This window comes from Oncorhynchus mykiss, chromosome 8 (genome assembly GCF_057628025.1).
Source record: "Oncorhynchus mykiss isolate SJ-2025 chromosome 8, ASM5762802v1, whole genome shotgun sequence".
NCBI classification, from domain to species: domain Eukaryota; kingdom Metazoa; phylum Chordata; class Actinopteri; order Salmoniformes; family Salmonidae; genus Oncorhynchus; species Oncorhynchus mykiss.
The window spans coordinates 44,746,381-44,760,368 of record NC_143029.1 but is presented as its reverse complement, the minus strand read 5'-3'; the positions used below and the strand labels follow the sequence as shown (position 1 = coordinate 44,760,368).

Sequence of the window (13,988 nt, the reverse complement as noted above, 5' to 3'; positions counted from 1 at the left end):
AAAAATGTGCATATGAAAATCATAACTGGCACTCAGATTGGTAGAAAAGGTAAGATAAATTGGCACTCTAAATGGAAAAGGTTGCCGGCCACTGGCTGGTGTAGCCTATTACCAGCAACTTCAGGAGCATAGCGGCAGAATCTGTGAAGGACAGCAGCAGCGGGAGGAAGGTCAAGAACAGGATTTTTTTTTTCTGGTTAGGCTATCCTGATCTCTGGCTCCCTTTTGAGTAATTTGTGTGTCTTCATTGTTTAATAACTTCATTATTTAAGAACTGAGTTCCTTCAGTTCCTTTTATTAAAGCACATAGGGTGTGTCTATATATGAAAAAATATATGTTTAAAAATGTTGACCAATCGATTGGTCGAAAAGAAAAGACTGCTCTTGGTGAAGCAAGATTTTTTGTATTTGGTCGGGACAGCCCTAATAGAAATGCAGGAAATTAGTTGTAGAGTCCCAAAAAAGGGAGGACCCCTGCCAGGTTATGTCCCGCCCACTTCTAAAACCAAAGTTGCACCCCTGGTAGTAGGAAATCTAGATCTGGAGGCAGTGCTTCGGAAGGAAGGCAGTAGTGCTGCACTTAGCCAATGTCTGTATTTATGTAGCGTATGTCTGTTTGTGTAATTTGTCCCTGATTTACTGCACTAAGCCAATCTCCTCACAACTTGCGAAATTGGGGATATCACTTTTCACCAACTGAGGGAGCAATTGCACAATAGTTCATTTCTCTCAGTGCACTGTTACTAGGCGTGGGCACACCGCATAATCGTCAAGGTTATCATATTATTCAGCAAAATTCCTCGTAAGCCACTGATGCTGACAGGAATGTGCATTATGTTGTCTTTTACTTAAAAAAACGACAATGTAGTACAATTACAACAAGTATTCAAAATATACAGCAACTGAATTAGCCCTACAAACATTATATTACATTAAGTTTGATTCATTCTCGTCTATGAATGTGAACCATTCCATTTATTCTATGAATACAGCCTATAGTATATGCAGATAAAATATCATGTTTCAAGAATGCATATTGCAGTCTTCAAATCTCACAGTGGCTTGCACCCATTGCAAAGGCATGACGTTTTGACATTCAACGCAATCGTTCATCTTTGACATTTCATCATTGGTTCTCTACATGTAGGCTACTAGCTAGGGTGAAGGAAGCCATGAGTGAAGTTTTGTGACAAATAAACAGTGCACCATGATGCCCTTACTTGAGCCAGCTGACACATATTAACGTGGTTTCTTGTATCTACACAAGGTTATTTATTCAGTTCATCCATTCAAACAAAATACTATGGTGTAGCCCATATTGTTAAAACTCCCTTTCAAATGCATGGCGTGTACAAAAAACGCTTAGACTCAACATAAATATCAAAATAAACACCGACTCCATTCAACTTAAATGGAATTTGGAGGTCCACACTTGGCTGAAAGATGTCTGCGTAGAACTGTGAGCGAATTTTCCCGGAACAGCCCCTGCATCATTTACTACCATTCTTCTGTCTGGTCTGTGGAGCTACGCTTTACTACGGACACGCCCCTCCACAAACTCACACTATGTATGATTCCGCCCTGGAAAATAGTTCCCCCAAATAGCAGCGCCATTCGGCTAAAAGTCTCCACCCTTATATTAAATCAAACACATACCTCAATTGTATCAAGTTGAGGGATAATTTCTATTGTGCAAAATAATCCCCATATTTAGTGTTTATGTTACTACGCAATGTGCATTTGGCGGGAAAGAGCAGTGTGGTTTGGCGGAGTGAGAAACCAAATCCGTAGTATTAAAAGCCGCGGGAGCAGCTGTTGTTAATCTTGCAGTCAGTAGGGTGGTGATAGACACACGCAGCACTGGGCTCAAAGGACTTTACAACAACGGTGTTGACTTCGGCTCTTTTATTTCGCCTGCTTTCTCAACGAACAAGTATTTTGTTTGTGCTGTCACTGCTACGGTAAAAATATGCCTTATTCCTTTTAATGTTTGTTTTTGACAGCTTGTACAAACTGGTCAATAAATGGAAATTTGACGTCTTAGTAAAATGCTAGACTTTTCTAGCTATCTCTCGGCTAATATGGCTTCTCACTGTAAATTGTAATGTGTCGAGCTGGATTGTAAAACTGCGAACGACTTTTTTACTGACAGCTGCTCCTTTGGGATGCATTGGGTTAGTTTCCTAGTTAACCAACGTTAGTTCTTGCTGAACTCTTGAAATCGGTTAATCCAAGTTGAGATTTAAATGTATGGATTTTGCAATACAATAATTGTTGAATGATTTCCCAACATCCAAGGCTGGAGACGGGCATTTAAATGAACTGATAGCTAAGGTTCTGACGCAGATCTAACGAACGTGACTCCTTTCTTTTCTCCCATTTATTACAGGCAGTCACAATGCCGCTGAATTCAAACATGGCCAGTAAAAACTATGACTACGACTATGACTCGGTCCAGCCCTACTTTTACTTCGACATTGAGGAGGATAATTTCTATCACCGGCAACACAGCCAACTCCAACCCCCTGCTCCAAGCGAGGATATATGGAAGAAATTCGAACTGCTGCCGACACCACCGCTTTCTCCCAGCCGGCGACCCTCTCTATCAAGCCTCTTCCCTTCGACTGCAGACCAGCTGGAGATGGTCACGGAATTTCTCGGGGATGACGTGGTGAACCATAGTTTCATTTGTGACGCGGACTACTCCCAGTCTTTTCTCAAATCTATCATTATCCGGGACTGTATGTGGAGCAGTTTTTCGGCTGCTGCTAAACTGGAGAAAGTAGTGTCCGAGAGACTAGCAACGCTGCAAGCGAGAAGGGACTCTAGCGTGGCCGGGGAAGCTAGCGCAGTAACCAGCACGAATCTAAACTTGAATTACCTGCAAGACCTGAATAACTCCGCATCGGAATGCATTGACCCTTCTGTGGTGTTCCCTTACCCGGTTGCCGAGAACCCTAAACACACAAAAACGACTACAGCGTGTGCCATGGCATTGCCTTTGGATACCCCACCGAACAGTGGTAGCAGCAGCGATAGCGATTCAGGTGTGTATTAGCGCCACATGTTAATGCTGTAATTAATTATTCATAGCTGGACTGCATATCTTTTGCAGAAAGATATTACTCATGTTGTGATAGCATGCATACATCAGAATTGTGATTTGTCTTAATACACTACTATGCGAGTACTGCTTTTAAGTGGAGCATGGGGTTTGCCATGTCACTAGTTTTTGCTTAAGGAGCTGTCTCCCTCAATTTCCAAGGGTGGGGAGTTGGCCGTTGCACCTACCTTGTGCAGCAATGCTCAGCAGAATGGTGGAGTTTTGTGTTACAGGGTGGGTGGAGATTTCAGTTAAAGACCAATGGAATGGTCTAAAATTAGCAAACTCCGCCCACCCGGGGAACTGGGCCATGAAAACGAACTCTACCATTGAGGGGCAGGGAGCCAAAGTCGTCAAATGGATGTGGTGATATATAGTCCACATGGATAATAAATGCTTACTTTTTTTCACAGAGGAAGAGGAGGAAGAAGAGATTGACGTGGTGACAGTGGAAAAGAGAAAGTCTGTAAGGAGGTCAGACTTGCACATGTCTAGTAGCACACACCTCTGCCCCCTTGTCCTGAAAAGGTGTCACGTCAACATCCACCAACACAACTACGCCGCTCACCCGTCGACAAGGAGCGAGCAGCCCATCAAGAGGATTAAGTTTGAGAGCAGTGGGAGAGTACTCAAGCAAATCAGCAACAACCGCAAGTGCTCGAGTCCCAGAACGTCAGACTCTGAGGATAATGACAAACGGAGGACTCACAATGTGCTGGAGAGGCAAAGGCGAAACGAGCTCAAGTTGAGCTTTTTCGCATTACGGGATGAGATCCCGGACGTGGCGAACAATGAGAAGGCAGCCAAAGTTGTCATACTCAAAAAGGCGACAGAGTGCATTTTCAGTATGCAAACGGACGAGCAGAAACTGTTATTGTTGAAAGAGCAGTTGAGGAAAAAGAGTGAACAGTTGAAAAGCAGACTAGAGCAGCTGAGGAACTCTCAGCAAGTTTAATTTATGAAAGGATGCCATCTTTTTATGCCTAAAGTAACTTGTAGAGTGGTGGTGCATGCAAATGCAAAAATGACTTATCACAGGTATCGGCCAGACACCTGGGCAGGAATCAGAATTATTTTCTTTCACTGCCTCACTTGAACTTTATAGGGGTTATCAATTTCTTATTTAAGTGTTTCATTTTTATTGATAAGAGGTTCTGCACAGTTGTCTACCTTAACTTAATGCTTTTGTATGTTTTGTACATAATTCTCAAATGTATTGATCTCACAAATACATTTTTATAAATCATGTATGACTGGAGTCACGTGTCCTACCTTGAAATTAGAACTTAATTTTTATTAGATAGTCATGAGCATGGCTAGCCTGTTTACTCTGACCACACAGTCCTAGCAGCCTCATGCTAGCTGGCCTTTCAACAACCCTTTTAATTCAATGTCAAATCTCCATTTCACTGTACATGTTTACTGCACACAGCCATGTGCTTAAGGCTGTCCCACACTGTATGTCACTGTCTTTAATGTTCATTACATATCACTCTGACCGCCCGGTTTCCTGATCGAACATAGGTTTACGAGTGTCTGTTGGTTTGAGAAACCTGCATGGCGTCATTTCCGGTTGTGTTCCTATTGGTCAGTCACAGGGATCATCTTGTAACACCAGCCACACTGTACAGTGAAGGCTCAACATTTCTGTCAGAACATTGTCAGCGCCTATGACTACACGTAGTGATAATTAATCAACAAACCAAGACCCTTGCCGTGTCTGAATTGGCGTATTGCATACTATGTACTCATCGTCGCATATTTTTTAGCACGTACCATTTGGTAAAAAGTGTGCCAAATTCAACAGCCCTGCATCACATTTACCAGCTTGACAATAGCTAATTTCTAACTTGATTAATTTAAACTGAATAGATATGCAGTTATAGGCCTACTCAGTATTCCTATCACATTCTACCTATACTGTAGTGCATATAACCCATCTATCCTATTTTAAAAGAACTGAATACATTAATTGAATTCAACATATTTAGAAACCGAAGTGCTGTGTACTTTGGTTTCTAGTACTGCCTAGTACACACCAACTGTTCAACTCATAAGGGTATTGCACAGAAAAACGTAGAGTTGGGTGCATAGCAAATTCAGATCTGCTGAATCGAAACAACTAAAGCACCGATCATTGGGAACAAGATCAGAATGACAGCTAAGGCTTGCTCCATAAATGAAATAGGTAGCCTAGCCTACAAATCTAAACCAATCCATATGTTCAAATCAAAAGGTCTGATTAACTTGACATCAATAACACAGCTCCCCTGTGCTGATGAAGGCTACGAGAACAAAAAAACACTTCAATGACCCAGAGGGCCACTTTGGGTAAAGATGTAGCCAACGATGCAATACTAGTGGTCATTTTAAGGAGAACAAAAACTACATTAGCCTACATTTGAACACCACCGCAGAAGCTTTGCTATTCAGCATCTTCCCAAATAAGTAGCCTGGTTTTGTTTGGCTACTTGAACTAGTCCCTCAGCCCACCTCTTCCAATGCATTGTGGAAAAGTGTGCATCGAATTCTACAAGATGACGAGCTGAAATGGGTGTAACATCCTGGCGTTTAAACCATAGTAGTTTTTTTAAAAAATGCATTATTTGCCGCTACTGGTTGGTATCGGTAGCACATCCCCGTATCTAATGATCAGCTGTTGTCAAAGCCTAAATGAGTATGGCATCCGGGCATTTAAAGTATACTTGATTTTCGAAATGTTGCATACTCTTAAACTTTTTTAGCATTCTCAAACAGCCTACTATTTAGGACGCAAGTATGGGTATTCACACGGCTCCTGTCACACTGAACAAGCCAAGACATCCGACAATCATTTATGACCTAAGAATTTGTCTACACTGGTAATTTTGTCAAGGACGGCAAAATCGTGGCATAAGACGGCTAAAATTGTAGACGGTGCAGGCTTTTATGGGCAAATGCATGAACACAAGCTGCCCTGCCCCTCTGTAGTCCATGTGGGGAAAATAAGGCAGTGTATCGCAAGGGGGGAGGGGAACCAAGTTCACTCAAGTCATTTTAGTTAATCACTGTGTCTTTCAGTTTAGAATCTTGAATGACATGTACGCTACAAATTATTTTGTAAAGCAAACTAAACTGAACAAAAATATTAACACAACATGTAAAGTACACCATGTTTCATGAGCTGAAATAAAAGATTCCAGAAATGTTCCATATGTACCAAAAGCTTATTTCTCAATTTTGTGCACCTTTGTCTACATCCCTGTTAGCCCATTTGTGGCCCAACCATGGCTGCGCCCCTGCCCAGTCATGTGAAATCCATAGATTAGGGCCTAATGAATTTATTTCAATTGACTGATTTCTTTATATCAACTGTAACTCAGCAAAATCTTTAGAATTGTTGCATGTTGCGTTTATATTTTTGTTCAATATACATTCATTTGAACTGTATACTTGGCAGTTTGAATGGGAAATCTTATCTGGCAGTAGTTTGACACCCCTCCTCTTCCCCTTCTCTCATTCCTCAGTCCCAATGTCTCTGCTATTCCTCCCCAGCTGGCAATGTTTTGGAGATGATTTATCCTTACGTCAGGTGCTTGTCCTACTTCTCAGACTGTCACGAGAACTCAGGAATGTCTGAAAACGCTGAAAGGCTGAGTCATGATCCTGTTTTAGTCAAGTGTCTCCCCTAGCGCCATTTCTCATTTTTAAAAGCCACACATACTGTCTTTGTCTGGATTATAGTTAATCTTGAGCAGTAAAATGCAGTGTTGTGTTCGAGACCATCTAAAGCGAGAACCGATTCAAGACTGGAGCAAATCGAGTCAGAGACCAAGTAAAGACTGAGACAAGAAAAATGTGAGCCCAATTCAAGACCATGATTGTAATTTTGTCAAATCACCACCATAATAAGAGTTCAAAGTATTTCTGTGTTCATATTTCAGAACAAAATATGAATTCTTTAGACATTCAGAACAGTAAAAAATGAATGCTGAGGGAAAATAGAGCCATTCTACAAATTATTACTAACCCAAACACAGTGGGGAACAATGGGCCTTCTACGCCTTCAGAGAAGGGCTAAAGACTTATAAAATAATAATGATAATGATATTTTCAATGATGTTCTGATTTAATGTCTTCAGTTTTTGTTGGAAAGGAAAGGGTTAACACTGAAGAATACCCCATTGTTGTTGGCTAGTTTGCAGCAGGTGTTATCAAAAAGAACTTTAAACAAGACATTAAGTTTCAAATGATCATCATCTGGTGAGTGGAACTGTGCTTTCTATTGCAGCGCGCTTGTTTTTAGCAATCTCTTTGAAAATTATTTGTGTGGGGAACTGACAGCATATTAGCAACATGAAATGTTTACAAAAATCTTTTCATATACACCCCCAGGAAGAATGCCACTTTTTAAAAATGATTTTCTGACAAGTGAGCACTTAGATATGGCAATTTTCATGTAATAAATTCTTAGATTGTTTGTGAATTACCTAATATTAAGGCATTTGTGAAAATTCTATAGTAATATAGAGTGAGAAAGCGGCCTTGCGTTTGGACAATTAAAAAGGCAGTGCAGTAAATAAACCTGAATAAAAATATCTGTCTTGTCCAGGGCTGGAGTCGACACAGGTGCTTGCCTGCCAATGCATGCTTGTCCCAATCAAGCAACCAAGCTAACTGGCTAAAGTTGGCTAGCTTCCTAGCTAGCTACTTCAAGACAAACGAGAGAACACCTCACTCTGACCATTTTCCTCGCCGTAGCAGAGCTGGTTAGGCTGTTTACATGTTATCTAGAGCGTTCTTGACTAAATATTACTTTTTTTGCCTGTGTTTACTGATTCCGGTCATATTCAGCGGCTGTTGCACATTAGTAAATTCAGCAGTTCTGTGCTCTGAAAACTTAGAATATAGCAAAAGTGAATTTGCGAATCCAAGAGATGTGCTACCTGGATAACAGTCGTTAAAGTTCTTACTAGCTAACCAAATGACAGCTGCATCTCTAGCTGTGTATAGCCACCGGAAAAAGATAGGAGGGGGAAAAAGTCACTCACACACTCCTCCAATGGCATGACATGACATCCTCGTAGCAGCTAGCTAGCTAACATTAGGCTCTGTGTTTTTAGCTTGCTGAAAGTATTCAAACCCCTTGACTTTTTCCACATTTTGGTCACAATACAGCCTTAATCTAAAATGGATTAAATTGTTCTTTATCCCTTATCAATCTACACACAATACCCCATAATGACGAAGCAATAAAATAAATAAATACAACTGAAATATCACATTTACATAACTATTCAGACCTTTCACTCAGTTGCTGCACAGCTATTTTCAGGTCTATCCGGATATGTTAGATCGGGTTCATGTCCGGGCTCTGACTAGGCCACTCAAGGACATTGAGACTTGTCCCAAAGCCACTCCTGCGTTGGCTTGGCTGTGTGCTTAGGGTGGTTTTCCTGTTGGAAGGTGAACCTTCGCCCCAGTCTGAGGTCCTGAGCACTCTGGAGCAGGTTTTCATCAAGGATCTCTCTGTACTTTGCTCTGTCAATCTTTCCCTCGATCCTGACTAGTCTCCTAGTCCCTGCTGCTGAAAAACATCCCCATAGCATGATGCTGCCACCACCGTTCTTCACCATAGAGATGGTGCCAAGATTCCTCCAGATGTGACACTTGTTATTCAGGTAAAGTAGTTCAATCTTGGTTTCATCAGACCATAAAATCTTGTTTCTTGGTCTGAGAGTCTTTAGGGACTTTTTGGCAAACTCCAAGAGGTCTGTCAAGCGGCCCGGGCGGCCAGCTCTAGGAAGAGTCTTGGTGGTTCCATACTTCTTCCATTTAAGAATGATGAAGGGCACTGTTTTCTTGGGGACCTTCAATGCTGCATACATGTTTTGTTACCCTTCCCCAGATCTGTCTCTTGGCACAATCTACTGAAAATTCCTTCAACCTCATGGCTTAGTTTTTGCTCTGATATGCACTGTCAACTGTGGAACCTTATATAGACAGGTGTGTGACTTTCCAAACCATGTCCAATCAATTCAACAGGAGGACTCCAATCAAGTTGTACAAACATCTCAAGTATGATCGATGGAAACAGGGATGCACCTGAGCTCAATTTCAAGTCTCATAGGAAAGGGTCTGAATACTTATGTAAATAAGATATCTGTTTTCTAAAAACCTGTTTTTGCTTTGTCATTATGGGGTATTGTGTGTTGATTGATGAGGATTATCTGTTATTCAATCCATTTTAAAATAAGGCTGTAACGTAACAAAATGTGGAAAAAGGAAAGGAATCTGAATACTTTTCGAATGCACTATATATATTTTTTTTGGCTGACTGATGTGCCCAAAGTAAACTGGCTGTTGCTCAGGCCCTGAAGCCAGGATATGCATATAATTGGTACCATTGGAAAGAAAATACTTTGAAGGTTGTGGAAATGTTAAAATAATGTAGGACACTATAACACAATAGATATAGTAGGAGAAAATCCAAAGAAAAACCAGAGCCAATTCTCTTACAATGGAAACTATAGGGTCATACTGAATTCTCGCTCCCAGGATGCAATTTCTAGGCTTTCACAGGTTATCAGCAGTCTATGTTCAAGGAAATGTTTTAAGACGGCGATCCTATGGATCATTTAGATATTTGATTATAAATGGTTGGACCCCTTTAGGTATAATATATATATATATATATATATATATATACCCCCACCCTACGTACAGTTGAAGTCAGAAATGTACATACACCTTAGCCAAATACATTTAAACTCAGTTTTTCCACAATTCTTGACAGTAAGGATCACCACTTTATTTTAAGAATGTGAAATGTCAGAGAGAATGATTTATTTCATTCATCAAATTCCCAGTTGGTCAGAAGTATTTGGTAGCATTGCCTTTAAATTGTTTAACTTGGGTCAACGCTTTGGGTAGTCTTCCACAAGCTAACCACAATAAGTTTGGTGAATTTTGGCCCATTCCTCCTGACAGAGCTTGTGTAACTGAGTCAGGTACAGTGCCTTGCGAAAGTATTCGGCCCCCTTGAACTTTGCGACCTTTTGCCACATTTCAGGCTTCAAACATAAAGATATGAAACTGTATTTTTTTGTGAAAAATCGTCAACAAGTGGGACACAATCATGAAGTGGAACGACATTTATTGGATATTTCAAACTTTTTTAACAAATCAAAAACTGAAAAATTGGGCGTGCAAAATTATTCAGCCCCCTTAAGTTAATACTTTGTAGCGCCACCTTTTGCTGCGATTACAGCTGTAAGTCGCTTGGGGTATGTCTCTATCAGTTTTGCACATCGAGAGACTGACATTTTTTCCCATTCCTCCTTGCAAAACAGCTCGAGCTCAGTGAGGTTGGATGGAGAGCATTTGTGAACAGCAGTTTTCAGTTCTTTCCACAGATTCTCGATTGGATTCAGGTCTGGACTTTGACTTGGCCATTCTAACACCTGGATATGTTTATTTTTGAACCATTCCATTGTAGATTTTGATTTATGTTTTGGATCATTGTCTTGTTGGAAGACAAATCTCCGTACCAGTCTCAGGTCTTTTGCAGACTCCATCCAGAATGGTCCTGTATTTGGCTCCATCCATCTTCCCTGTCCCTGCTGAAGAAAAGCAGGCCCAAACCATGATGCTGCCACCACCATGTTTGACAGTGGGGATGGTGTGTTCAGGGTGATGAGCTGTGTTGCTTTTACGCCAAACATAACGTTTTGCATTGTTGCCAAAAAGTTCAATTTTGGTTTCATCTGACCAGAGCACCTTCTTCCACATGTTTGGTGTGTCTCCCAGGTGGCTTGTGGCAAACTTTAAACAACACTTTTTATGGATATCTTTAAGAAATGGCTTTCTTCTTGCCACTCTTCCATAAAGGCCAGATTTGTGCAATATACGACTGATTGTTGTCCTATGGACAGAGTCTCCCACCTCAGCTGTAGATCTCTGCAGTTCATCCAGAGTGATCATGGGCCTCTTGGCTGCATCTCTGATCAGTCTTCTCCTTGTATGAGCTGAAAGTTTAGAGGGACGGCCAGGTCTTGGTAGATTTGCAGTGGTCCGATACTCCTTCCATTTCAATATTAATCTTGCACAGTGCTCCTTGGGATGTTTAAAGCTTGGGAAATCTTTTTGTATCCAAATCCGGCTTTAAACTTCTTCACAACAGTATCTCGGACCAGCCTGGTGTGTTCCTTGTTCTTCATGATGCTCTCTGCGCTTTTAACGGACCTCTGAGACTATCACAGTGCAGGTGCATTTATACGGAGACTTGATTACACACAGGTGGATTGTATTTATCATCATTAGTCATTTAGGTCAACATTGGATCATTCAGAGATCCTCACTGAACTTCTGGAGAGAGTTTGCTGCACTGAAAGTAAAGGGGCTGAATAATTTTGCACGCCCAATTTTTCAGTTTTTGATTTGTTAAAAAAGTTTGAAATATCCAAAAAATGTCGTTCCACTTCATGATTGTGTCCCACTTGTTGTTGATTCTTCACCAAAAAATACAGTTTTATATCTTTATGTTTGAAGCCTGAAATGTGGCAAAAGGTCGCAAAGTTCAAGGGGGCCGAATACTTTTGCAAGGCACTGTATGTAGGCCTCCTTGCTCACACACGCTTTTTCAATTCTGCCCACAAATTTTCTATAGGATTGAGGTCAGGGCTTTGTGATGGACACTCCAATACCTTGACTTTGTTGTCCTTAAGCCATTTTGCCACAACTTTGGGAGTATGCTTGGGGTCATGGTCCATTTTGAAGACCCATTTTTGACCAAGCTTTAACTTTCTGTCTGATGTCTTGAGATGTTGCTTCAATATATCCACATAATTTCCTGACTCATGATGCCATCTATTTTGTGAAGTGCACCAGTCCCTCCGGCAGCAAAGCACCCCCACAACATGATGCTGCCACCCCCGTGCTTCACGGTTGGGATGGTGTTCTTCGGGTTGCAAGCCTCCCCCTTTTTCCTCCAAAAATAACGATGGTCATTATGGCCAAACAGTTCTATTTTTGTTTCATCAGACCAGAGGACATTTCTCCAAAAAATACCATCTTTGTCCCCATGTTCAGTTGCAAACCGTAGTCTGCATTTTTTTATGGCAGTTTTGGAGCAGTGGCTTCTTCCTTGCTGAGCAGCCTTTCAGGTTATGTTGATATAGGACCTGTTTTACTGTGGATATAGATTATTTTGTACCTGTTTCCTCCAGCATCTTCACAAGGTCCTTTGCTGTTTTTCTGGGATTGACTTTCACTTTTCGCTCCAAAGTGCGTTCATCTCCAGGAGACAGAACGCGTCTCATTCCTGAGTGTACTCTCATTCCTGAGCGTACTCATATGCTTTGTAAGTAGGAAACACTGACGATTTTGCAGGTTATCAAATACTTGTTCTCCCCACTGTATATGTGTTGCCTACACCAGAGGGAAGATGCCACATATCCCCTATTACCAATGTATGAATATGACCTTTTCTTGCAAGCTTTTACAGTCATTCCACACTGTTCACTTCACCATAAGATTGATCACTGAGGTGACATTGGGTGTGCATCCTATCAAACCCCCAACTCTACTTGATAGGTGGAATTGACCACGCTGGGATTTCGAAAATGAGGTCATACCTTGTCCACACATTGTGACATGTTATTTGTCTTGTGTGTGTGTGTGTGTGTGTGTGTGTGTGTGTGTGTGTGTGTGTGTGTGTATGGTCTGTTTTGCCCCTCTGTTTCTGCTTTATGTTATGCCTCACTCTGTGTAAACAGCCTGTGTGTGTGTGTGTGTGTGTCTCATAGACGTCATTACTCACGGGGCCCAGACAGTGTGGCTGAAGTTTGTCACAGGGACTCAGCTGGGGCAGGTGGTGTCCCCAGACAGTTAGCGATTGGATGCCAGCGGAAAGAGGAAATCAGAGGGATGACGGGGAAGAATCAAGCAATGTCTTTCATTTAGAAAGTCAGTCAAGTGGTCAGTTAGATTGCCAGTTCAAACTGCCCTCCCTATGGAATGGATGCTGCATGGCGTTTATCCCAGAGTTTGAGTAATATGACGGGGCAACACACACAGCTTTAAAAATGAAGGCTTCACTAAAAAGAGGATGTGAATTATACCGTCTGTGAGTCAACATACCAGGGTCAAGAGAAATTAAATGTATTGTTGTTTTGTTGATCCACATTTTTTGTTGTATCCTCGGATAAGCAAACCTCGTTCAACTTGTCAGCTAATCACCAAGCCCTCAATGAGTTGAATCAGGTCTGTTTGTTGGGGGCAACAACAAAAATGTCTCCTTTGGGGTCTTCGAGGACTGGAGTTGGGAAAGCCTCTTTGTATTCTCTGAACCACCGAAAGCTTTGGGGTTTTTACTGTTACCGACTAAATAAACAAAACAAATGTCTCTAGCTTTTGTCCCATCCACTTGACAATGACCCAAAAAGAGTAAGCCATGATTTAGGAACTACTGCTTTCTGTTGTTGTAGTGAACTCGTGTACTTCACCACAGGGTAACTGTTAGGGCCAGGGTCCCTTTTTCTCAATTTTCGGCTGACTGACGTGCCCAAAGTAAACTGGCTGTTGCTCAGGCCCTGAAGCCAGGATATGCATATAATTGGTACCATTGGAAAGAAAATACTTTGAAGGTTGTGGAAATGTTAAAATAATGTAGGACACTATAACACAATAGATATGGTAGGAGAAAATCCAAAGAAGAAACAGAGCCAATGCTCTTACAATGGAAACTATAGGGTCATACTGAATTCTCGCTCCCAGGATGCAATTCCTATGGCTTTCACAGGTTGTCAGCAGTCTATGTTCAAGGTTTCAGGCTTTTAACTTCCAAAACGAATAAGAATAATGAGTTTTAGTATAGGGACACAGTCTTGGAAATGTGTGTTTGGGC

General features: G+C 41.4%; 1 protein-coding gene across 2 annotated transcripts; it reads left to right on the top strand.

The window, feature by feature from the left end:
- Positions 1-1,599: 1,599 nt before the first annotated feature.
- Positions 1,600-4,353, top strand: mycb (MYC proto-oncogene, bHLH transcription factor b). Of its 2 annotated transcripts, none has more exons than XM_021612593.3 (3): positions 1,600-1,961; positions 2,390-3,047; positions 3,523-4,353. In XM_021612593.3, the coding sequence occupies exons 2-3, from the start codon at positions 2,399-2,401 to the stop codon at positions 4,056-4,058; spliced, it is 1,185 nt and encodes a 394-aa protein (XP_021468268.1). In that variant the 5' UTR covers positions 1,600-1,961; positions 2,390-2,398; the 3' UTR covers positions 4,059-4,353. The 2 variants fall into 2 exon arrangements, with proteins under 2 accessions (XP_021468268.1, XP_021468266.2); XM_021612591.3 differs by having other exon boundaries at positions 1,820-1,961; positions 3,517-4,353.
- The last annotated feature ends 9,635 nt before the right edge of the window (positions 4,354-13,988 follow it).

Bases quoted from the DNA above. Each gene is read 5' to 3' on its own strand.
- mycb (XM_021612591.3), top strand. From the start codon at position 2,399: ATGCCGCTGAATTCAAACATGGCCAGTAAAAACTATGACTACGACTAT. The intron at 3,048-3,516 runs GTGTGTATTAGC...TTTTTTTCACAG, and splicing joins CAGCAGCGATAGCGATTCAG to AGGAAGAGGAGGAAGAAGAG.